The sequence below is a fragment of the Triplophysa rosa genome, linkage group LG11 (genome assembly GCF_024868665.1).
Source record: "Triplophysa rosa linkage group LG11, Trosa_1v2, whole genome shotgun sequence".
Taxonomy (NCBI): domain Eukaryota; kingdom Metazoa; phylum Chordata; class Actinopteri; order Cypriniformes; family Nemacheilidae; genus Triplophysa; species Triplophysa rosa.
Genome location: NC_079900.1, coordinates 15,599,115 through 15,624,388, shown reverse-complemented (window position 1 = coordinate 15,624,388; position 25,274 = coordinate 15,599,115). Strand labels below are relative to the sequence as shown.

The 25,274-nt window shown below is 37.3% G+C and overlaps 1 protein-coding gene across 3 annotated transcripts; it reads left to right on the top strand.

Moving 5' to 3' along the window:
* The first annotated feature begins 2,208 nt into the window (after positions 1–2,208).
* Positions 2,209–13,666, top strand: znf281a (zinc finger protein 281a). Of its 3 annotated transcripts, none has more exons than XM_057347098.1 (7): positions 2,209–3,382; positions 5,668–6,202; positions 7,700–7,801; positions 7,963–8,086; positions 9,091–9,174; positions 9,271–9,389; positions 9,464–13,666. In XM_057347098.1, exons 2-7 carry the CDS (start codon positions 5,762–5,764, stop codon positions 11,111–11,113), a joined length of 2,520 nt encoding a protein of 839 aa, XP_057203081.1. In that variant the 5' UTR covers positions 2,209–3,382; positions 5,668–5,761; the 3' UTR covers positions 11,114–13,666. The 3 variants fall into 3 exon arrangements, with proteins under 3 accessions (XP_057203081.1, XP_057203080.1, XP_057203079.1); XM_057347097.1 differs by having other exon boundaries at positions 2,209–5,056; XM_057347096.1 differs by having other exon boundaries at positions 2,209–2,328; positions 9,464–13,665.
* Positions 13,667–25,274: the final 11,608 nt, after the last annotated feature.

Sequence of the window (25,274 nt, the reverse complement as noted above, 5' to 3'; positions counted from 1 at the left end):
ATTCCTTAAAGCAGCAAGGCCTATATATCTTAGTTAGTTTGATGTTAATGTGAACCGCAAGCTGAAGCTTATTGTTTTTTTCATTATAACTCTTAACTGTAGAGAAACATGAACATAATATTCCCAGCTGTCTAATGGTTTATTGTTGGCTTTGCAATTATTTGTTGAGTGCAGAAATTTGAAACTGTAGTCTCCTCTGTTTGCTCCTTTGGGACATCTCAAATATATGGGCTTCTATCATTCCAGACTTAATGTGAAAGACTGCACCACGGTATATTCTAGATATTTGTGCATTATATTAAAAGTTACTATATTTACTAGTAATAACAACTGGCCCAGCAGTGAACAATAATAAAGCAAAGATGAAATACTATCTCTGTTGTAATCGGATTCGGATCTTCTCTTTATTTGTCTCTGTCTTCGATTGAAAATGGTATTAAATGCATTTATCAGCGAAATGAATATAGGCCTACAGCAATTATGAAATACTAAGCAGTGCCTGCAGCGCTTTTGATCTGTGTGTGTCCATGAAAGTTATTAAAAGATTATAAGTAGTTTTATTTTAAATGCCAACAGTGTTAAAATAGAATTAATGCACATATATGGATTTATGTTTATATTTGCTCTTTGATAAGGTTGTCCACAAAGAATCATTGGTTAAGGAATAGAAAGTTTTGACTCAAATAAATTCAATCTTCGCCATGGCAGCCTCAGTAAAATGGGAAATTTAGTACACTAGATGATGTCACGCAGCTATTCAGATATTGCTGGGTATGAAAAATAATGATGGGAAGGAAATAAGACAAATCGATGAGGATAGTGAGTGTATTAATACACATGAGTTCTTAAATAATAAATAAGGTCTAAGAACTGATGACATCTACATGATATCACATGACCTGTCAAGTTTCCTTAAATACTAGTCATAAACTGAGTCTGGATTAACCACTTCAGCAATAGAAAAAACAATTTCCCAAATCCTTATCAAAATTTTCACCATTGGCCATTATATTGTATTTTCTTTTGTAAAGCCAATTTTGTTTTTGCATTTTGTATTCCTCTTGCAGCTGATGAATGTGCATTTTTCCCTAATCATCAATCACTGATCACTTTTCTTTGTGAAGTGTGTATACATTGACTTTTGGGCTTTGAATAATTTAAATATAATTAAATATTTTTTGGTTGTTGTAAGCCATTTTGTGTGTAGTATTGTCTGATCCTATTCATAAATGAATTACATAGTAGACACATCATTTGACACAGATCCTTCTATGACAGAACATGGTAATGATTGTCAGACTAAAATGTTTGATGGTCCTTATGCATTTTTAAACAAAGATGGAAGAGATCCTAAAGATGCCACTGATGACTTCAATCATTAATATGGGCAGTCAATTAAGGGATAGCCTTAAAAAAACGAAGAAAAACTGAGCCTGCAGTCCTTTCACTTGTCATTACTATTATCGAGACTAATGGGGTCAAGATAATTTAGAGAGGCAGCCAGCAGCATTTTACGGCCTGTTCCACTGGCAGGGACAATTTGTTTGTTTTTCACCAACTCCTTTCGTTCTCTAAAACTCTTCTTTTTCCAAGTCTCTCCGTATATCTCTCATTTTAAGGATCACTGTGTTCATACATAGGGTAAAGTCTAATTAATTAAGAACTATTTGAGGAATTGTTTTTTTCCACTGAATTGTGTCACAGCTTTGCTATTAATTTGAGAGCTGCATTAGAATGGCATGATGTACTGTGTCCTCATTTTGGGGATCCCAGAGGGATTCCATTCCATTTCCAAGAGCACAACACAGAGAGTTATAACTTCAAATTATAATGTACAATTGTTATTTTATCATCTACTTCAAAGAGACATATATGGGAGCAGACGTTCATGCAAGGGCTTTCTGAGTTAGAGTAACGTTAACCGTTTGACTTTGGTTAATCACAAACCCACGTCAAGAGGAACGGAAAACAAATGTATTAATTTGAGGCTTTTCAACAATGGATGCTGTGTGCTTTTATTTAATAAATAACACATGAATTTTGTGCATATTGGCTACTGGTGAAAATCGTCCCAACAGCACCCACTACGTCCAGTCTGCAGCGTGATTCCTCGGTGCGATAGTTTACTATCGGACGCTGCTCCAATGCCCTGGATCAGAGCGTCTGTCTCCTCGCAGGACCCGTCCACTCTACCCACAGTTCCCCGCGCTCAGGCAAGATGGAGGAACGCAGCAGCTGCGGGAGAACAATGTTTGGACTCTGAAGATTAAAACAAACGTCGGAGGGGGCAAAATACACAGAGAAAGCGCCAACGGTGGACATGCACTGGTAAGCGAAATGCGGAAATGGGCTTTGCGTGAAGTTTGAAGCGCCGGAGAGGCGCGTGCGAGCGGAGCAGACAACAAAGCGCAGCGACGTAATGTAGCATGTAGCCGCTTAGCTTGACGCGAAGCATCAATTGTTCGCTTGAGTTGCATGGCTGTTTATTATGGGTAAGCGTTGTGTCTTGCACAGCCACACCATTGTACCTATTCTATCTCTCTATATTTCATTGTTTCGAGCTCACAGGGGGGAAATAATCGCAGCTCTACCTTTGCATAATGTTGCTTTTTCTTAAAACTTGGACTATTTTCTTGTGAATATGATTAAATGAGTGCATAACGTGTGCCCTATGCCTCGCCAACGTAATTTATTTATTATGCGTCGCTTAGCCTGCTAGCTAGCGCGTTAGCGATGAGGGCCTTTGTGAGTCGGCATGAAGTTATTAATATGGATCCCACCATAACGGTCCTGCGATACACACAAAAACTTAAAACTCTGCCAATCATTTCCACAGTATAGATCCCCGGGGCACGTACAGCGGAGCCGCGTGTTTGCCGATATGGTAACTGTGCCTCTTGGTTGAGACTAGTGTTGATTTGAGTGTATAAAATGAATGATTTGTGTCTAACGCTAGCTGATTGATGTGCTAGCTCAGTTGGCTAACGTACGCACGCGAGCTATTTACATACCATCTGCGTCGCGTGCAGTCTGCGCGCACTCAGAACACAAAGAACCGAGAGCTGTTACACGAGATAAAAGACTTGACGCTGGGACACCGTGTTCCCCATCATTCACGTTTCTGAGCTTTGCATCAAATGTGTTTCTTTTACTTACGAGAAAGTTAGACTATTTGGGAGTTAGACATGGTTTAAACCTCTTCTATTAAATTTGGATATGGTTTATACCACATGCATGTTCGTGCTCGTGGATCATATTGATGCTGGTTGTTTTGCCTCGAATCCGAAGCGCTTCTTCAGACGTGACATGGATGGAGGGGTTCTGACTAACGCACCACATCTGGTTCAGATCCAGTCAACCGGCCTTTTAAGGGAAATGAAAGGTATGAATCATCGTATGGCGCATGAACCCAAAGAAGAGAAATTGGCTTCCAGGAAACATTATGTACTCGCTATACACGCGCACACCGTAGACTGAGGCTCGTATGCAGTGGTCGTTTGCGTCATTTTAACAGTAAATCTTAACTGTCCCATTAAAAAGATTGTGGCCATAGTTTCAGATATGGTAGTTAATACATAACCATGCTATTGTGGAATGTATTTGATTTATCTTTCATTGTTCTTTTTAATGACATCTATAGTCATTTTCACAGTTCCTTGTACCATATAAAAGTACCATGTTTTGTCTTAAAATCTGGTTGTGTACAAAAAAAACATTGTGGTGTACAATAGGGCATTGGCGATTATGTTCACCAGCTGTAGTAAACAAACAAAGCGCAGCGATGTTCTCGGTGACGTCGGCAGTGAAGCAAAGCCAGACGCCTAGCATTCAACTCATAACAATAATGCTTTGACATTAAATAACCGACACCACAGACTGAGCTAGGCCTCATGTTTAATGTTTCACATACACACACGTTAGAATTTAAACTGCACAGGGCATAAGAGGAATGTCACCAAGTACTCTAGCATTCCTAATACTAGTGTAGTTCACGAGGCTCAGCATCTGTGTTTGTATTTATAACATGTACTTAATCCTTAATGTTCAAAATAGAGCGTGTGACCAAACACAGACCGTTTGTTTTGCATACATGATATCCTGACCTGAAGTGACGTGTGTGAATGTCTTGTTTCTTCAGCCTTTAAATAGACATGTATTAATATTATATTCTTATTGTATCTGGGCCTGCCTCCTGATTTAGGATTGTTTGTATTTTAACATGGCAAACAATACCAATTTTTGTAGATTAGAAAATTTGCTCTTGTTTTGCTTATTCATGTCTTTAGTAGAATAACACTCCTATTAAAGCAAAATATGCAACTACCAAATTGTTCTTGAAAACTAATGCAGTGATGTCATTATCATGATCTTATGCGATCATTAAGATCTAATGAATAGGATGCGAGCACAATTAAATGTTTGAACTGATGGTCGATACTAATCATGTTATTCTGGTTCGAATGAAATGGTGTGGTTTCAATCCGCTATTGCGTAGGGCTGTGCAAAAATGTCGATACGTGTAACTATCACAATGTATATTTTTTCAATAGTGTATCGATAGTGATACCTCTACTATCGATATATTTTTTTTAATTATGTCATATACATACGGCCAAAAGTAAGTGGAAGCGAGCATGGCGAAAAATATAAGAACGCTTGGAGCTCTCAGAGCTGATGTGTGGGAGTGCTTTGGTTTTAAAAATAAGTAATGGAGTAATGAGTTATAAAATAATGCTGTTTGTAGGCTTCGCAAGTCGTGACACAAGTCACTTGGCTACTGCCGTGCATTAGACAAAAAGTTTATTAAGAAAAGTAACAATGACATTTATTGTGCTTTCACGGATGTGACACCAGCGCATTTACAGCACGGATAAACCAGCGGTTTAAACTGCCCATGTTCAGTGTTTTAACTGTAATGCACCACAACAGCCAAGTGACTTGCGTGAGCCACCTTATTCCCCTGTGCTACCCACTTGAGGGGCGCAATCCACAGTTTTAGAAGCCAAACCTCTGATCTAAAGGTCCATGCATCGCACATCATGGCCACTCTGCAGAGGTAAGGGATGTTTTTATACTTATCCTTACAGAAAACCCCAGGTGTATCGAAATACATAGCAATATATTGTAACGTGACCCATCTATCGTGATATGTATCGTATCGGGAGGCACTTGCTAATACACAGCCCTACTATTGCGTTACCTTAGCTATTTTATTTTATGAAAATCAAAACTCCATTATAACACCAGGCTCATTTGTTTACAGGGACAGTATGAAAAAGGTCTGTGCGCAAATCCTTTTGATCTTATATTTATTTAAACATTTCTTATCGAAAGTAATAACACTAAATTGTTTTCTATATGCCTCTGTTTGTTTTTAAAAAAATGACAGTCTTTGTAGTGTCTGTAATGTACTGGAAGCTTTCAGTTTGCTTGAGTGTATTAAGCTCTCTTTTTTCTGACCTACAAACCTCCCATTAAACACAGGATCAAAAAAGCACACAGACCCTGTTGGTTATTTTTTTTTAATGTGTGTGTGCTATTTATTGACATTAGATCGATAATTAGAATGACAACAGGTGCAATGACTACTATTAATAATAATCACCCAACTGGTCAGAAGTTGATTCCATTACTCTCTGAATAAATCAAAGTTGGCCTTTTTTCCAGGATGAGCGAGGTGCCTTCACATTTAAGTGGTCCCCATCGCCCCCGATCCAGCATTAGCATCGGTGTGATAAATCTCTAAGCATTGCCCTTCACCATGAGCCTGATCCAGGATAAACTTGGCAATGAGTTCCTGCGCTCCAACGGTGGCATGGAGCCAGGCTTTGGTCCGAGCATGCTCATGTTCAGCCACCTGCCCCCTGTCACTAGCTTCACCCGTCTGGCCAGTCAAACGGTTATGGCTGACCTGCAGCCCCACGAGATGATCCTCAAGAAGGAGAGGGACTCGCCGGATTGTGGAGGAGGGCTCAGTGGAGGCATGTGTGGCGGAGGTGGCATAGCAGGCATGCTAGGAGGTGTGGGAGATTATGTTCATGCCATGGGCATTAAACAAGAAAAGGTTTCTGAACACGATTATAGACTGCCCCTCTATTCGGAGGGCGGAGTCGGGACTGGACTACGGAGTGGAGGAGAATTGCTGGAGGTGTCGCTGGGCGACCATCAGAACCTGGTGGTGCATGACCTCAGTCTGGGAAACGTAAGTGTGCCTTTCTGTATAAATATCATCAACTCTTTGTATATTTAAACATGATTTTAAGTAAATGTCAATCCTACCGTATGAAAAAAGTCCATTGAGTCATGTATTAAATAAAACAAAGTTATGAATTTTAAAAATGAATGAAGCTCATTAAAGATAAAAAGTTATTAAACTAAAAGTTATTAAGAATAATATTTAAGAACTGGAATAAACTTTTTTATTTTATTTTTTTATTTATATTGCCAGATTTTGTGTTTTCTTCTGGGATTTGGGTTTTTTGATGTTTACATGGCTAGTAATTTTTCCATGGATGTCTTGCATCAAATGATCTAACTGGAGTTATTATATTTAACAGATTTGCATATGTGCCTTGTTGCATTTTCAAGTAATCAAAATTACCTGTACTCGTACATAAAGGCAGATTTCCATTCCATAAAAAACGGAGAGCCCTATCCCAAGCCAACTGCTAAATCTATAGTAATAAACCACCCTTCCTGTCAGTGATGTCATCTAGTTTCTGTAAGGAAGATCGGGTGGGATTTGACAAGGTCAAATACAACATGAGTGAAGAAATACGTGCTCATACGTGCACAACAGCAGCCTCTTTCAAGGTTATAAGAGCATTAAGTAAACGATGATCTATTTATCATTATAAGGATTGATCATCTCATGATCATCGCTGAAAAATTAAAATATTGCATCTGCCTCTTTCTCCCTGCGGTAGCCAAAGGCAACGGTGTAATGTTTTACAATTTGATTAAACAAAATTACGATTCATACTAATTCACGGTTATTGCTAACAGAGAAATAACATGCAATATTTCCGTTCTGTCTTTTGTTTAATGGATGGTTGGCCTTTTTCTAGTAACACTCTTTCTCATGCTCCTTCTGTCATACAAATAAAGGAGGTCATTAAAAATAAGCCAAACAAGAGAAGGGAAATGGTTTGTTTTGGCTAGCTCGCATTTAAAACAGCAAAATCTCTCTCGCTCCATGTCTTAATTTTTCTGCCACAGATACACAATAGCGCTTTAACAAAAATATGAAAGTTGATATTTACATTTTTGTTCAGGATAAATTTTAGTGTGTTTATTTTGGAATATTTTAATTTGCAGCTGTTCAATAATCTGAATGGTATTTTTCTGTAGATGCTCAGCAAAATGAGGAAAGTGGCATTTACTCTCAGGGGATAGATATAGAGGCTCGTAAATAAAAGATTTACCACCCTGCCTGCTGCCACATACACATTAGGGAATACTTTAATATTCAAACAGCCTCTCATCTACTCTGTATTATGGAGTGCTGCCTGATTTCTGTATGTGCATTTGTTTACATTTTTTAAATCTATCTAGACCTGTCACAGTTTACTAAATAAGACACTTTTAGTTTCAATGCAGTGCTTATTTTACATTTACATTTTATATTTTTGTGTGACTGAATGTGGTTTTTTGAGGGGGATTTTGACCGCTCTCAATCCCGTCTTTGTTGTCCGTCCAGCTGTCAGGGCGGTTGGTAAAAGAACCCTCAGGGAGGAAAGGTCGAAGGTCAAATTGTGAGGGACAGGAGGGCAAGACGCGGAGGAAACGAGGAGAGTCGAAGGTGCGAACACGCACACATAATTTACATACAGATGTGTGTTGTTTGTTGCTGGGTGTATTGTTGAATCTAAAAGGGAAAAATGGAGCTTGTTAAGACCTTTTTCTCAAACAACTCTATATAGAAAACAGTATCTAATGCCGATGCTTTTGTCTTGTTTATAGTCTCTGATGCTGGATCCAGATGGAGGCAGCTTGTCTCCAAACTCCAAACCACACATCTGTGAGCACTGCAGCGCAGCGTTCCGCAGTTCCTATCATTTACGCAGACATGTGCTTATACACACAGGTTAGCATGCACTCGCACACGCACCAGAGACCCTAATATAGTTTAGTATGTGAACTGCATGGTAGACATTGGCTTATGTAACACAAATCAAGTATATACATACTGCAACATTATTTTAATGTATTTATATTTTATATATATATATTTATTTATTTTAATATATATAATTATATGCACATTTTGAATAGAATTTTTATACTTAAGTCAATTATTGATGCAGATTTAATAATGATTGTATTTGCTGCATAGTTAAAGGAGTAGTTCACCTTCAAAATGAAAATTCTGTCATCATTTACTCATCCTTTTGTCATATCAAACCTGTATGACTTCTCTTCCGCACAAAACAAAAGAAGATGTATTGAGAAGAATGTTTATTAACAGCCCCCATTCACCTGCATTGGTTTTGTTACCATACAATAGAAGTGAGCGGGGGGGGGCATGGTGTTGGTATGGGGCTGTGCTGTGCTGTTCTGTTACCCACATTTCTCAAAATATCTTCTTTTGTGTTCTGCAGAAGAAAGAAAGTCATACAAGTTTGAAATTACAAGAGGGCTCTTTTTTAAGAGTTTACAGTTTTTTTTTCAAAATGTATGTTATGTTTTTATTTATTGTTTTATTGCATTAGCTAACTGTTTTTCTTTTCTTTTTATTATTACTTAAAACAACCCAACTGCAGTTTGATTGATATTACTTGCAATGCACAACAAAACACAGAGTTTGTTTGTTTTGGCACATCAATATAATTTGTACTAACAGTTGTATTGGCACTTGAAATGTATGCCTAAACAAAGTGTAATACTTAGGGGTGCTTTAATCCATTATCATTGGGTTGTGTGTTGCTGTCTCTGTAGTAACGGAGTCAAAATCTTCTAAGGGATAGTACTGGAACAACAGTTTTATTTTCTTATTTAAGTATGATTTGTTACATTTAATTACACCTTAATTACAACATTTTGACCTAACCACAAGGGCAGTCGAAACATGATGGTCATTGTCTCTTACAGGTGAGAGGCCTTTCCGCTGCAATCAATGTAACATGAGCTTCATTCAGAAATACCTCCTACAAAGACACGAAAAGATCCACAGTGGCAAGTTACCAAGTTACTAATTTCCTCATTTCTGGCTAATTTGTTTGCAAGGTCATTTTTTGATTTTCTTTCTTTTCCTGGGTGTCCATTTTGCAGGAGAGAAGCCATTCAGCTGTGATCAGTGCAACATGCGTTTCATTCAGAAGTATCACATGGAAAGACACAAGAGAACTCATAGTGGAGAAAAGCCATACAAGTGTGATACCTGCCAACAGGTGAGTTTCATGCACACCTGGAATATTTTTAACCTTTCAAAAAGCTGTGCATTTTCTCATTTTTCTTCCAACAGTATTTTTCTAGGACGGACCGGTTGCTGAAGCACAAACGGACGTGTGGAGATGGCACAAAAAAGGGTGCGGATGGGTCAGAGCACGAGTTGGGTGTCGCAGGTGATGGGGAACATGGCAGCTATGGAATCACTCAGGGAAATGTGGCCACGCCTGGACGCAAACGAGGCAAGTCAAAAAATGCTGGCGAGGGGGGTGAACGCAAGCGCAAGAAACCCACTGGGGCTATGGGGGCGACACATATTCAGGGGGCAGAGGCTTATGGCCTTCATGACTTCAACTCGGTCGCGAACAATGGGGTTTCAACAACGTCTTCTGCCCAGTCGGACCCCAGCATGGATGGGGAACCTGGACGGGCTCCCAAGATGGCCTTTAAAAAGGTTAACAGGAAGTCCATGGAGAAGACTGCTCACTCCATAGATCAATCCAAGCCAGGAGGCATGGAGTTGCCTGGGGGAGGCTTGAATACCCTTGGGCTCCTACCAGGTCCTGGGGCCAAAGTTGGTCCCAACAGCAGCAATTACGATGATGCCATGCAGTTTCTGAAGAAGCGACGATACCTCCATGTAACAAATAATGGGGCTGTAGGTGCTTCAGACTACGACGTAGGCGTCAGTCATCTGCAGTCGCAACCGACGGTTATTCAGGGTGTTGTTTCTGGGGTTCTTGATACAGATGCCTCACTTGGCCTGTTGGACTCCTCCCCTCTAGGAGATATCAAGCAGGATAAGTCTGTAATCCCAGATGAGGTTCTGCAGAGCTTGTTGGACCACTACGCTCACAAGCCTGATGTGACCTTCGACATCACGGATCCCCATCACGTGGAGCTCCAGACAGCTGCCACGGACCCACTGGGACATGATGACTCCCCCTCAAGTCCCAACAGTGGAGACAAAGCTGTGATCATGCACGAGTACTCACGTTTTCTCTTACAGGCACTAGAGCGGACCAGTCACAGTTCAGGCTTCCCGTTGGGCCCAAGTCCTGGTTCTGCCGCTACTACCACAGGACCGTTTTCAGGGCCAAGCCCACTTCTCTCAGACAAGCATGTGTATACATCCTCACCTTTAGAGTACTCATTCTCACATCCTGTTTCTTCCTCACCTTCCCTCTCCTCTGTGCCGAAGTCCCACTTTGGTCTACTAGAGGGCTCGTCACCTCCGCAGGGCTTCCACATGAGCAGCCTGGAGCAGTCTGCGCACGCACAACAGCAACTCACACCTTCCCAGGAGCTTACTGAACAGTTGGACAAACAGCACACGTCCCCTCCGCCACCTCCGCACACCCCCAATGCCAATACTTACCAAATCACGCCTCAGCCTCCAGACCTGGGCAGTCAGAAGGAAACTCAAGGGCCGAAAAATGGAGCGACGGCCACCACTGGAGGATTCTCCCTGGGCACATCTCAGGATCTGACAACCCTGGACCCAGCCAAGGCCCATTTTCAGATCGAAAACTTTGCTCAGGCTTTTGGAGCGCAGTTTAAAGGGGGGCGCGTGCCCCTTGCCTTCAGCAATGACTCGAGGGGCGAGGTGAATCACAGCATACAGACACAGGTTTCTGAATTCTCAGGGTATAGCAGTCTCTTGGCTGATGCCAGCGATGCCGTCAGCACCGGCTCCAAAACCCCAACAAGCCAAAGCTACAGGTGAATGGGCTCACGTGCCTAGATGCTCAGATGGAGGTTCCCTATTTTATTTTCTCATCATGCGGTCTTTATTTTGTATTATTGTTATTATTATTGTTATTAAGTTCTGCTATTTTAATGAAATTGAAATGTTTTTGAGTTATGTTTTCTCACTGCCGTTATGTTCATAAAATCCCCACTCCTTTGGCCTGCAATCCATTTTCCAATGTTTTCCAATGCATCAGTTTTATTTTTTTGTAAGTAGACGTTTAGGTCTGTTTTGGTAATCAGTAGGGAGGAAACGCTTTTAAAGCTTAAGTACAGTATCAAAGGTCTCGTTCTGTTTACTTTTTCTGATAGACATTCACGTTTTAGACACTGACTTCACAAACATGTAAGGATGACTTTAAAATAGCAATGGCAGGGAGTATCCCAGAACTGAAATTGTCTGTTACAATGATTAAAGTATTACTCAGGAAAATGTGTAAACAGCAAATCTATCGGAAGGGTAGCAAGCATTCATTGAAGAGGCAGACATTTGCTAAAACAAAAAAAACTTTTGTTTTTCGGGAGATTTTTTTAAATTCTTCTGAACAAGTGCAACAAATAGAAGAAAAACTGCTGCCTGCTAAATTACACTGACACCACTTTTCACTTGGCTATATAGAGATTATGGTACTTTTATGTCAATGTGAATTGCTCACATTCTATTTCCGTAAGGGCCATATATATAAATATATATTTATAAGAATATCTGTATGTACAATTACATGTAATCTTTCTTAAGACTGGCAGGTGACTTGGAGGAGATGAGGGATCGAGATGTCCGATTTATTCTTTGGGTTGTAAGGCCAAAAGCTACACACTAGAGGGCGCTGCATGCAAGTGTGATTAAATCAGATTATGGGATTATTATGTGACTGTCTAGATTTCTCATCCCTCTCTCCCTCCATCCACTTCTTCTCTCCCTTCAAAATGAATCCCATCTAGCACTTTTTTGGAACTGTTTATTTTTAAAATACTACCCGGCTGATTGCACAGAATGTAAACTGTGTTACTGATATGCTGTTTTAAAAGGGGCAACATTTGGTCAATTGGGAGTGGGCAGAAAAGGGGCGGCGTTCATTTTAGTAATTGTAGATTGTTAAAAAAGGCATTGATAATGTCTTTACTATGGAATGTGCTGGAATTGTGGGTGGGATTTCGGTGCGGGTGGGAGTGTGTGGTATCTTTTTATATTTTAATTCCCATTTTTTCACCGATGTGTGTTAGGCAGGTTGTAGAAGGGGATGGGACTGGGATGGACCGGAGTGCTTTCTTTTATCTGTTTTTTTTTTTTCATTTTGTGAGTATTGGATTGGGAAAAATGTGATGTGTTAAAATGTTTTTTATACCCTTTACCAGAGATGACTTGTCCCGCTCTTAATTTATATAGTACAGGTCCTAAATTTAATGCCTGTACACAAGAAATTCAGCCAATTTATTGCAGTGTGCATGCAGGGCAAAGTGTTACCTAAACTACATTTTTATAAGACATTTTATTTTGTACTGTACAAGTATTATTGTAATATCTTTTTCAATAATGATCAACAACCGCATTGTCTTCCATCAGCGCTGTTGGCCGCTGTCACACCGATTGTTGAATTACTGTCATGTTCTGTTGCATTTGTAGTCCTCTGCACCCCTCCTTAAGAACATGATTCTTTGAAGGACAGAACAACATGCAAGATTTTTCGACCACATTGCATCTAGTAGGGAACAAAAACTGACCACTAGGACTGAGCATAACATTAAGAAGGTTGGGGTACACATTCACAATAATGGTGGAGGTATAACAATCTTTGGTTAGTCTGATGACTTGGTGATATGAAATCATTACAACTGACGTCTTTATACCTCATATCAATGACGAAAGGGAAGCAGGGATATCAATGTGTGAACTTTATGTAGATTGACTGATGTGCCCCCAGATCTGTTGTGATTAGAGTTGTTCAGTCTCCATACGCTCAAAGTTTATTTGTCATGTACATGTGCGCTGGCTGTGAATTCACTTTTGTCCTAAAATAACGCCCATCCACAGGATGTTCAATTGTAATGTTCAATACATGAGATTTTGTCATTTTTGTTTTAGGACGTGATCTACTGGAAAATGATTACTGGTGAAGGTTTAATGAAGTGCAGATCTCTGATGCACTGTTTGAATGATATCCTGTTTGGCTTGAATAACCCTAGCCATCAATTTGACAGTGATTGCCACAATAAGGTCCTCTCCCTCTCTATACTACTTTTTGCGTTTTGCTGTATATTCCTGAAAGTATTTATTTTGTTTACATACAGTTAATAACACTAAAAGTTTCCCCTTGGTTTTTTGCATGTACATTTTTATACTGTTATACTTTGCCCCATTTTTTGTCACCATGCCAAATTTGTAGCGAATGGTCTTTTTGTTCTCTCTGTCTTATTTTATTGCAGATTCTTGTGATCTGATTCACAGGGCTATACTTGTCCATTTCGACTTTATTATTGATTAGGAAAAACAATAAAAATGCTGATATCAGTATGCTTTGATCTGTGGGTTTTGCTTTGGTGATGTCACACGTGGAGATATTTTTATATGCCTTACCTTGTTTGACAAACACACCTGTTATTACTCGGCAGATAGTGTATGGGACTGGTGTGGTAATATTACATATTCTTAATGCAAAACTGCTGCAAAATCAGGTCGTTTTTACCATTGTGCGTTAATGTCCGTTTCACCATTGTGACCATAAATAAGGGCACTGAAAAGAGGGACCATCCCAGCAATTAGCACGTTCAGCATTCAACAAATTCTTATCAACCATGAGCATTAGAGTAACGTTTAAAGAAAGTGATGGAGCAATAAAGGTTATCAATTTTGTTCTTAGAATCTCATGGCTTACAACACAAGTTCTGTATCAGGGTGGAGCAGAGTTTCTATGTGAGGTCATGTCTCTCTTTGCCTGGCCTGTATGTACGATACAGTTACTGTGCACCCAAAATGTTCCTCACATATATTTTCCAGCCCGTTATGTTTTTCTTTTTGGTATAATGTAGGCTTTACATGTAAACAGAGCTCTTATAAAATGCCCATGTCCATTAAATGAAGATTCCTCATTATTCATTTATCTCCATGTCATTCCACAAGTGTATGATTTTCTTTCTTCTGCAGAACAAAATCTAAAGTTGCCAAACATTCTTTAAACTATCTTCTTTTGTGTTCTGTAAGAAAACCATACACACTGTAAAAAAACAACTTCAAATTGTTCACCCAACAAGGGTAACAAAGTAATTTGAACAAAGTGTTTTAGTAGGAGAGGAAGAATGTATTGGAGTATGCTGAACACAATTAGTCTAAATGTGATACCAACAAAGATTCTTTTGTTGACTGTACTTAGATATCTAAGTGATTGTCTAAAGCGCGTCAAGAAGTTTGACCAACTTGCCAAACTGTGTAATCTCAAAAAACAATTCTAGTGTTTGAAAGTTCCCAGCATGCATTGCAGAATTTTCAATTCGCTGGTTAAAATGATTGCTATTTTAGTGTTTGCTGGCTATATTTTTTGTTTTTGTTGTCATTGTAAGTTACCTTTGGTATTTAGAGTTCCTTTTTAACTATGATGTTTAATAATGTTTGATGATCGTTACCATAATTGAGGCTCATGTGCTCAGTGTTGAGCTCTGAAGTAAATGACGCAGGGAGTCCACTAAAATGTTTAAATCACAAAAACCTTAAGCAGTTACATAAGTAGAGTGTGTATATAACATATCTATTAAGTAGAATTGAGTAAATAAGAGTGTGTAAATAATAATAAAACAATTACATATTAATTTTATATAAAAGATAATCTTTTGAGTTGGGTCAACTAAGTCCATAGTTGAGTGAACTCAGAAACTTGATTGTTGCGTTTTTATTTTAAGTTGGTTCAACTATTTATTTCAATTGACAGTCATGTGACATTACTCAGTTAATTGAGTTAGGTGCAATACTTGGCCAAAAGTTGAGTAAACTCAAAAAAGCTGTGCAGCGAGTTGCCTTGAAATTTTAAGTTAAGTCAACTTTTCATTTTTTACAGTGCAGGTTTATGAATGACATGAGGGTAAATGAATAATGACAGAATATTTTTGGGGGGTGACCTATCTCTTTAACTCTATCAAGATTCTGATAAAAGAGTGACTTGTTCAAGGCTAACTGACTCTAACAAACAAAACATTTAATCAAATGCTCATTTAGTCCTTATAAACATCCTTGTCTGTTTTTGCTAAAATAAAGTTTGTAATATGCATCTGATAACGCACATATAACTACCATCTGTATATGAATACACAATCATGTTTTAGCTTTATAGCTCATGAACTATGACAAGGTTAAATAAAATGTTGATGTTAAATCAATGTGGGCCATGTGGTACGATCAAATAAAAATATCAGATAATCAAACATTCAAATCTCCTTCAGTTTGCCTGTTAATATACAACAGAGCCTTTTTATTGGAAAGTTAAACATTTCAAAGTTAATTTATTTTAGAATGTACTAATGATGTCTTGCAAAATCAAGGAAGTTTTAATACATAGACAGTCAACAAACCTGTCATGACTAAGAGCAATAACTTCAGCTTGCCAGTCAACATATGCGTTGTTCATTTCTTTGTAAGTCATTTGAATTTATGATAATATGCCACTATTACCATTTTTAAATTTATGTAAAATAACATTCGTGTCAGATGTTATCATTCCTTTACAAAGATATATGATCAATTTTTTTCTTATTTGTGGCCGTGGTGGCAAACGAGGAAGTGGCTCGTATCAGCAAGCTTTGAGAGAATACATTTTTGGTTACACTTTAATAATGTTGCATTTGCTAGCATGAACTTACAATGAGCAATACTTCTACAGCATTTATTGATCTTAAGTGTATAATAATATCAACATTTACTAATTATTTTTTTAAAACGAACTCATCTGTTAACATTTGTTAATGCAGCTAACATGAATAAGCAAGGAACAGCTGTATTCGTATTAACCAACATTAAAAAGAACAATACATGCTGTAAAAATATTGCAACCTTTTTAATAGTCCCTTATTAAGATTTCAAACCCAATATGACAACATGGGCTATTCAAAGTCTAAAGTCCACATACTGTACTAAGTAATCATAGGTGGCTGCTTGTTTACAGTCATTCACGTCACACATTAGATATGCTACAGTAGCTCTGATATGGAAATGAATTGAGGAATTACTTTTTAGTGCTTCTCTTATCAAGCATTTTGTATCCTATAAATTTGCCTCAAGTCTCAGTAAGCAAGCGGAGCGGTTTTGTATTGGAAGATTTATGGTGGAAGAGTGCTGGTCTTTGTCACCATGGCAACATGGCAACAAGTCCAAAAGCCATAAAGGTGCATCATGTCGGCTCTCACTAAATCCTTGGTATTTCGAGTCTGATGTCATCACGCAATCGTGTTTATTGGCAAGTTTAACAATCATAAGTAGTTTAGATGGTTAGAGTAAGGTTAGGGTTAGGGTAAGGTTTCGTGAGACTTGAAACACCAAGGATTTAGTCAAAACCAACAAGCCACGTCCACGTATCTGACTCGAAACACCAAGGATTTAGTGAGAGCCGTATCATGTCATGTGCACACCTGATCAAACAAGGTGTTAGAGAGAACCATCCTGAATTTATGCCGAGCGTGATTATAATATGCGTTTGTTTATTGCGTATTTGATACAAATAGTCAGGTACCTATGCAAGTCTTTCTTAGTTTGGGCCAGCAGTTGAATGCTCATGATTTTTAGTTGATTTGATTTAAAGTAGTTTTGGTGTAATCATAGGAAATGAAGGGTCTATTTTGACCGTTTTGTATGTTGCTCAGTTATTGCTCATAACTATATTTATCCTCCATCTTCTTTTCCATTTCATTTAAATTAAAAATGCTCGTACGCTGCTGATGCCTTGCTTTCATATAGATTATAAATTTTATATTTTAACACACTAACCCTTGCCGTAAAGATGAGGAACACAGTTAACACAGTAAGTTGTATTTATTTTTACAGTACAGGTTTGTATCACATGAAGGGCAGGTCTTTTATCTTGTTTGAAACTTAAGTGTGGCTTGGAAACTTGAAGTGGTGGCATAATTCACTATTTTCTTTTTTTTTGTTATAAATAAGTAAACTGAACCTGACACATTTAGCTGAAGTTAAAATTCACACAAAATACAATATTTCATAATTAAGTTTTATGCCATTAAACCTCACAGATGAATAATATATTTTTTATTAGAAGCTTAAAATCAGTTTAATAAAGTTTGGTGTATGGATATTTCCCAGAAGCAGCCTATAAAATGCATTTTGCTCAATTCACAATTCACACTTCCTTGAGGACATCAAACCAGTGACCTGGTGTTGCAAGCCATCAGTTTTATTCACTATCACATCACAAGGTTAATGGAGTTCACACCTTCACATGTAAAACAAAGTAATAAGAAAATAGTTTTAAGTAGAAAAATAATGCCACTTTCAGCTTTCTCTTTCCAGGTAAACCTAGAGGAGAACTGAGAAGGCTTATGTTTTCCGGACAAGGGCAGTAATCATTTGTAGTTTTAAATTTATTTTGTTATCATCCATCACATATTAGTGAATTAAACTCACTCATTTGTATCAAATGAACAAGACAACCAAAATATCTAACTTTTTTAAAGGAATGAAGCATAAATACGTTTTGTCAATCTTGCCCCATGTCATTTATTTTATTTTATTTTGTATTTATTCATTATTTGTCTAATGAACATCACTCACTCTTAGAAGAGATTGAACCGTTAGAGTTACAAAAAGAACTTTAAAGTTAAAATATGAACTTCTAATAATAAAAAAAGTTCAAAGTTGAACTTATAAGTTCTATAACCCTTTGTTATTTGGTAGAAGTTCTTTTTACAACCGTGAGGAGGGTTCGAATTAGAACCTGGCGTGTTACCAAGGTTACTGGCCTGTTACTATTTTCTGCTGTTTTGTTGTTGTTGCTGTTATTATAATTATTCTTATAAGAATATGTGATAAGATGTGACGTCACATCCAAAATGCTTGCAGTCATGCAGTGAGAGTAGCGCGGAGCTCATTTATGCGAAACGTTAAGAAACTGTAAAGTATTTGACTGGAACGCTGTGAGGTCGGAAATGGGATATTTCCACTCGACTTCGTCTCGAACGAAGTCTTGCGTTCAAATGTCTCTCGCGGCCGTTGCGCAACTCAAAACCGTTACAAACTTTGCTGCGCGAGCGCAGATACTGAGGAAATGCACGAATATCTGAGGTAAGACTTAACAAAATTACTATGACCTTTATGAAAACATTAAAATAAAACAAATGAAATGCAAGATTAAAGTTTAGACGTGGTTATGTACTGTACATTAAAATACAGACTGAAGCTCTGTTAGTTCACCGATGTTCCTAAATAAGTGACCTTATTTAGGATAGTGAAAAAGTTATTAAGAGATGGGGCTACAAAGGCAACATTTGTGTTATTTCACCCCTCACTTTAGAGAAAACGATAAACATATATCACTGAAAAGGGAAAGATGCTAAAAGACGCAGGTGACAACGCACCTGCAAAATTACACATTAACACAGTATGGACAACAATCAGAGAGTAAGTGATGAATGTAAATTAATATTTATGTGTTTAACGTTAAAAACATTGTGCTTTCTTATTGAACAGCCATGGTAACTGTCGTCTGGCACAACAAATTTGTGGTTTTCCAGATGTGTCTCTCTCTCTGCTGTCATGTTGCCATTAATGTGGAACCCACAACCTGTACAAAGAGTCAAAAGCCTACATCATTTTAATGAACGGATAATCCTTGATCTCCATTTATGCCTAACCACAAGGAACATGCTACAGGTAATGTTTGATCTAAATTGATAAATGCATAATCTGTGAAAAATACATTTTATTGAGACAGGCTTGTGGCCTGAAGGAGTACTGCAGAGGACACAACATAACACAAATGAGTTTCACTGATCTGTGGTGTTCTGTTTCCACAGCTGTGTCCACCCATGTTATGCATTTGTGCCTTTTCCTGCTCTGCACTTTTAAAGCCCACTGTACGGTATGTAAACATCAAGTCTACGATGGTGAACTTATGTAGATATTTGAGTAAAGTGGTTTGCTATTCTTTATTAGTATAAAGGTATATTTAAATTAACATTTTTATAGGCCATCATACACTATGGTTTGGCTGTGCTGCAGAATTTGTCCGTGCAAGACTCTGAGCAAGTTTTCCTCAATGATTACCATCGCAGGTAAATAACATATTATTTATATTCAGGTTTCTTGCCTCTCTCTCCATTCAGTATTTCTGTTCAGTTTTAAGGGGATTTATTTATTATAGTTTCTTGAAACAATGATGCTAAAACATCAAAATAAAATTTGTTTAAATCTTTGGACAATACACAATAACAGCAATATGAACATGAATGAATGATCCTTATCATTACCTCAGGCTGTGGCATCTTGATGTTTACTGATGATACATATCCCTCTACTGTGATCCATTGTGTGAGATGTCATTAAATCTAAATCTAAAATGACAGAGTTGAAGATGTTACACAGCTCTTCACTGCATACATTACTTTATGGACTTTCTCTCTGTTTATGGCTGATGTTAGGAAGAATGTTACCATTAACTTGCATACAAAAACGCTAGTCAAAAAGCAAACAATTTCTCTTGTGCTCTGCCAAGGAAAGAGAGTCAGGAGGGTTTGGAATATGATGGTGAGTAAATGATCACATATTACTGAATAAAATTGGCATTTTTGTTTGTTTAAATAAATGTATGCAGTGAGGTGGTGTTGCTTTATTTCATAATTATTTTACTTTGTTAATGTCATACAAATCACAATCAGATGTTAAATGAAATGTATTGTTATTTTGTGTTTTGTCTGAAATTTTTGCATGCACGCAATAAATATTTAATGGAGAATCATGGTGTTGTGTCCGTGTTATGAAATGTTATAGTATAATCTGTAATATACTAATAACAATAGTATTAATAATATTACTGAAATGGTGATAGAAAAGGGTTCCAAAAAGAACTCTGCTGGTTCTTTAATGCATCTTGGAACCTTTTTAAAAAGGTTCAAAAATGAACCTTTAAGGTTTCCCCACAGTTGCAATCTCCAGGAACCTCAAAGGGTTCATTTTTGAACCTTTTCTTCTTAGAGTGTACAGTATACTTGTACATGCAGGGCAAAATGGGGTGTCCGAATATGTAATCAATACAGTGGTTAACCATACTTTTTGTTTTGTTTTAACAAAAGTAAGAAGAATGTGCTGCAGATCTCCATGTGTCCTGTTCTTTTAATGAATTACTGGTCACACATAAAACATTATATCCTGTGCAGCTTAAAAATGGGCAACTTGTTTACACATTAAGTGATTAAATTAATCATGCCGAACAAATCACTTATTTACTACTTCTGGTCTCACCAGCAAGACACACTACAGATTCCTGCTTTTCTCAGTAAGGAGCCGCAGAGATGACGTATTTTTGTATGCAAACCCCGGTAGCGAGAGTTAGCATTTTAGGACTTCCGCTTCCATCGCTCCAAAGTCTATGGTTTTTTTTAATGGATTTTTGGTAAATCACCTGAAATAAGGTCTGTGGTTAACAAACCTCTAAATATTTTCACGTTCTAAAAGCAACTAATTCCTTTGGCGGGGACGTTAGACGTCATCACGCATATAAAGCTCACAAATAATGCAACATGGACACGAATGTCTAAAAACGTAGTTGCGGATTCATTCGCGGAGTAATAACTTACCAGGGAACACATTTTTAAGTTTGAAGGAGTTGTCGGAAGCTTAGTGGTGGTGACGTTGATATCGCGCGACCATTTGTATAGTCTGTTTATAGCATCATGTTAGCTTTTTACTTCTGGCGATTGTATTTTGGCTTCAAAAATAACAAATGTTGTGTTAATTTAAAGATTATCTTGGTAGACAAAACGTGTAAACATCATAAACCTGTTATTTTTATGATCTTCCAAAAGTCTATGGGAAAAATGTATAACGTTAAGGCTTTCGGTCGAGATAACCACTGCAGCGCTAACTTCCGGGTACAAAAACACGTCATCTCTCTCTTTTTTTTTAAATGCCATAGATACAATACAACAGTCCTACATCACATTGCCAGAAAGAAAGAAAGAAAAGAAAGAGAAACAATACAGCAAAAAGAAAAACGTCACTAAATAAAGTTAAGTGCTTTTAAACTATTACATGTTTTCAGAGCTTTTTTGTCATCCATTTGTTCCAATGTCATGATATTTATTTTAAAATCATTGATAAAATGTGAAATGTTTGGTTTACATAAGGCCCACTTCGTTTTATGTATATAAGATTTACCTATAATAAATAACTGTATAATGAATTGTTCATTACTTTGTAAAAAAAACACTCATCTCTACAGCTCCCTAGAGGGTATGCATTGACATGACTTTCCCACGTGTTCATGCTGAGACACGCCCCTGGACAGGCGCTCAAATGTTGCGTGGAATTGTGTTTACTGATATTGTAACCATTAATTTTGCCGATTGTTTTACCACTCAAGCGGGCACGTTCCGGCATGTTCACGTGGTGTTCATGTGGGACAGTGATGACACATGGATACATAAAATGTAAATGTATATTATAACACCCTCAAAATTTCACAATAGGAAAGAATCATTTCTTTTAAATGTGAAGCGATTTCTGAGAAACGCTGTTAAAAATCAACACCCAATACAAACCCTTTTGTGAGTATTTGCTATTCTTGCCTGTTCTGTATGTGACATATAAGTGGTGCAGAACGTAAACAAGAATGGTCTAAAAGCACTTCCTATTTCAGTGCTTTAACACTGCATAAATGTTAGAACAAAATTTAAACAACAGTATACATTTGGAACTGATCTGAAATGTTAAATGAACATCTTTAAGAGTTAAAAATGTATAATATAAAAAATAAACTGAAACAGGATGTCCTCATGATGGGAAGGACAGAGGGTGAGCAAACGTAACTTTGAGGGAGAAGCAATACATGTTGTGTTTGTTTGTTTGGTTTGGTTTTAATTAAGGCGTTTCCCAAAAATCACTTACCGATCCTTTAATTGTATACGTGTAATGTGAACAACTAGGTTGGGTCCACACAAAGGATAATCCAGGGAACTTCCACTAAATGTAGTATGTTTTAGAATAAGCTTTATTCACCTGTTTCCTCATTATACTTCCTATTTCTGTTTGTGTGACTAACAATTAGTATCAGTCATTTGCCAAACCATGTCTGCTCCCACACGGCACATACGTAAGTACATGCCCATTTCTTTGACTCAAGATGTTATAGTATATGCATTCTAGAGAAGGGAAGTAGGTGTCATATTCCTACTAATCATTTTACTATGTCAATATCATGTGTATAAGCAACGAGAAAATTCGCCTACAAACATGCAAACACGGTTGCTTGGTTACAGTGAGGATAAATATCTTTTCAAAGCTTTTTCAAATGATCCCTTATATTTCTTCTTAATGAGCAAGAATCGAAACCACTTTCAGAGAGTGTAAATATATTAACCAGTTTAGATTAAATTTAAGAGTTATATATGTAATTTACAAAGGCAATTTAGGTGCTCTTTGAGTAGATGTATTCGTAGGTATTTATACTGTATAGCATAAGTTGGTATAGACTGGGTTTCAAATGGTCTTTCTCCATTAGGATGTACTCTGATGTATTTGTTAATGATGCTGCTAGACTCTGTATACTGATTTAAATAGTTTCCCAGTAATGAATGTCTTTTGCATTACATAAGAATCAATGGGTAATGAGGCCCTTGTCATTTAACAGACCCATATTGTCTTTATGACAGCTGCGTCAGACTTCAGAACTTCGTTACTTTTTTCCATTTGCAATGTTTGTCTGAATGCCAACACTGTTCACTTATCACACTGTTCATGATGTGCCAAGTGGAAGCATTTGATAAATATAACACGTGGAGTGTGTAGAACATTCTAAAGTAAATAGATTACACCTGGAACCCCAAACTATGATGTTCTGATGAGTTTAGATGACAGATTTTATGTAATTTATGTAGAAAATCACTGTGTATATGTTTAAATCAGTCTGTGTTTTCATTCATTGGTATTGTGAGAAAAAAACCCATAAAAATGTACTTATCATAGGTGCCAGCAGAAGTCAACAAGCATGTAAGTTGTTAGTTTTCTGACATTTAGCTGAGCCTGCTTTGGCAATTGTGCTTGCTAGCCGACACCAAGGCTTGGCATGGCCTAATTTTATCTGCTTGGATAATTCTGGAGAATATGAGCTTGGAGTGTTCTCTGTCTACATTTCTATCACAGCAAGTTGAACAAAAGCTTTGTGTTGCCATACTGTCCTTGGCCATCCACACATTTTCCAGAGTGATAAGAAGGAAGGGAGTGTCAGTAAATGTGCTTGATACAGACTGAAGGGGTTTGAACACTAAAGTGTCAAGACATTCTTCTTTGAAACTGTATCAAACAGCCAGTACTCAGTGCTGATATGAGAGGATTCCCACCCTCGTTGTGAAGTGCTTTATGAGTGATTTATGGGCAATAAATGTTACATTTTTAAAGCTATATTTCTTTCCAAGATTTTAATTGATGAAGTCTGCTACTGGGGTCTGCAAACATTATCCCCATGAAGCTACCATCTCCTGATACGCTAGTTCAAAGCAGGAATCTTTTTAGAACCATACGAAGTAAATCTATTTTTCAAGCTTACAAATTTAGAAGGTTTTACGATGTTCTAACTGACCTACACTCACTAAGACCCTTTACCCGTGTAGCATTGGTTGAGCATATGTGAAGCAGACAGTTTTAATTGTTAACCATTTTAAGTTCTTAAGCCATTATCTAGATCTGTTTATTCAAACGCTCTTGTTTACAATATTATGTTTGTTATATTTTGGTGTGATATTTAGCTCATGACTCATTGCAGGGTTTAAACTAGCAATTTACACAACTTACCCAGAGCTTAGGCATGCTTTACCACGGTATCTATAAATATCTATAAATAAAGGCAATACATTGTATTAATGACTGACTTAAGGATTAATTTCATTTTTTATTCTTGATAGAATTGAAATATCTTGTTTATTTTTAACTTATAAAAACCCAAAGCGAAATCTAAATCAGAAGGAATAAAAATAGGAAGTTAACCATTGCCTAGATTTTCCATAATGGACATATAAATGTCACCACAATCAACAGATCTATGACGTCAAACTATGTGTTCTGCTGTAATTCTGTAAATTCAGTTTCACTCCAATTTTAGCATGATTGCTCTTGTATTGTTCTCCAAGCCGACAATAGATTTAATTAACATCTATTAGCAGCTTTGTCATATTTGTAGTATTTTTTTTATTTACTTTGTATAAAATTAGGTTCTGTGAGTTTTAACATGGAATTATAACTTTTCATTCAGCAATTTAGGAAGCAAGGGAATTCAAATTTTATTTTTAAATATTAGCCAATGACAGCTTTATAGTACTGCTTTAATAGGTAATACCTATTAAAATGTCTATGGTTCTCAAACTTTTGTTGTTGTAACTTTTGTTATTGTGGTTGTAGGGTCCCCTTTGTGTAGGGTGCGTCGCTTTCCGCCCCCCCCCCCAAATAAAGACCATATCTTAATCTTAAACTTAGAATTTTGATTAAACCAAAAACATATTCAGTTACAATGCTGGAACGTCAAATCTTTTGGTTGGTGGGCTTATTTTTCTGATGTTTGATTGCAAATAATTTATGATGCATTTCAATATTTAATAAAATGCCACAAAATATGTGTCCCCCGGATCTATCTTGGGGCCCCCAGTTTGAGAACCACTGGTCTATACTACTATTCGTTTTGCCTACCACTAGACTAAACATCTGGAAATAAAATTCAATAGCCCATCGGGAGCAACGTTGTAATTTAATATAAAATTAACATAATGATAATATTAATATTAGCCTACTACTACTATTATTATTAATAATAATAATAAAACACAAGAAAGTAGCCATGAGTGAAGCATTGCCATCACCTGTGCTATTTCACAACCGTTTTATTGCATGTATCCTCCTTCTTGGAGGCGTATTTAACTGGATCACTGTCAAGGACTCTTTG

Bases quoted from the DNA above. Each gene is read 5' to 3' on its own strand.
- znf281a (XM_057347098.1), top strand. From the start codon at position 5,762: ATGAGCCTGATCCAGGATAAACTTGGCAATGAGTTCCTGCGCTCCAAC. The intron at 9,175-9,270 runs GCAAGTTACCAA...TCCATTTTGCAG, and splicing joins ACACGAAAAGATCCACAGTG to GAGAGAAGCCATTCAGCTGT. The intron at 9,390-9,463 runs GTGAGTTTCATG...TTCTTCCAACAG, and splicing joins AGTGTGATACCTGCCAACAG to TATTTTTCTAGGACGGACCG.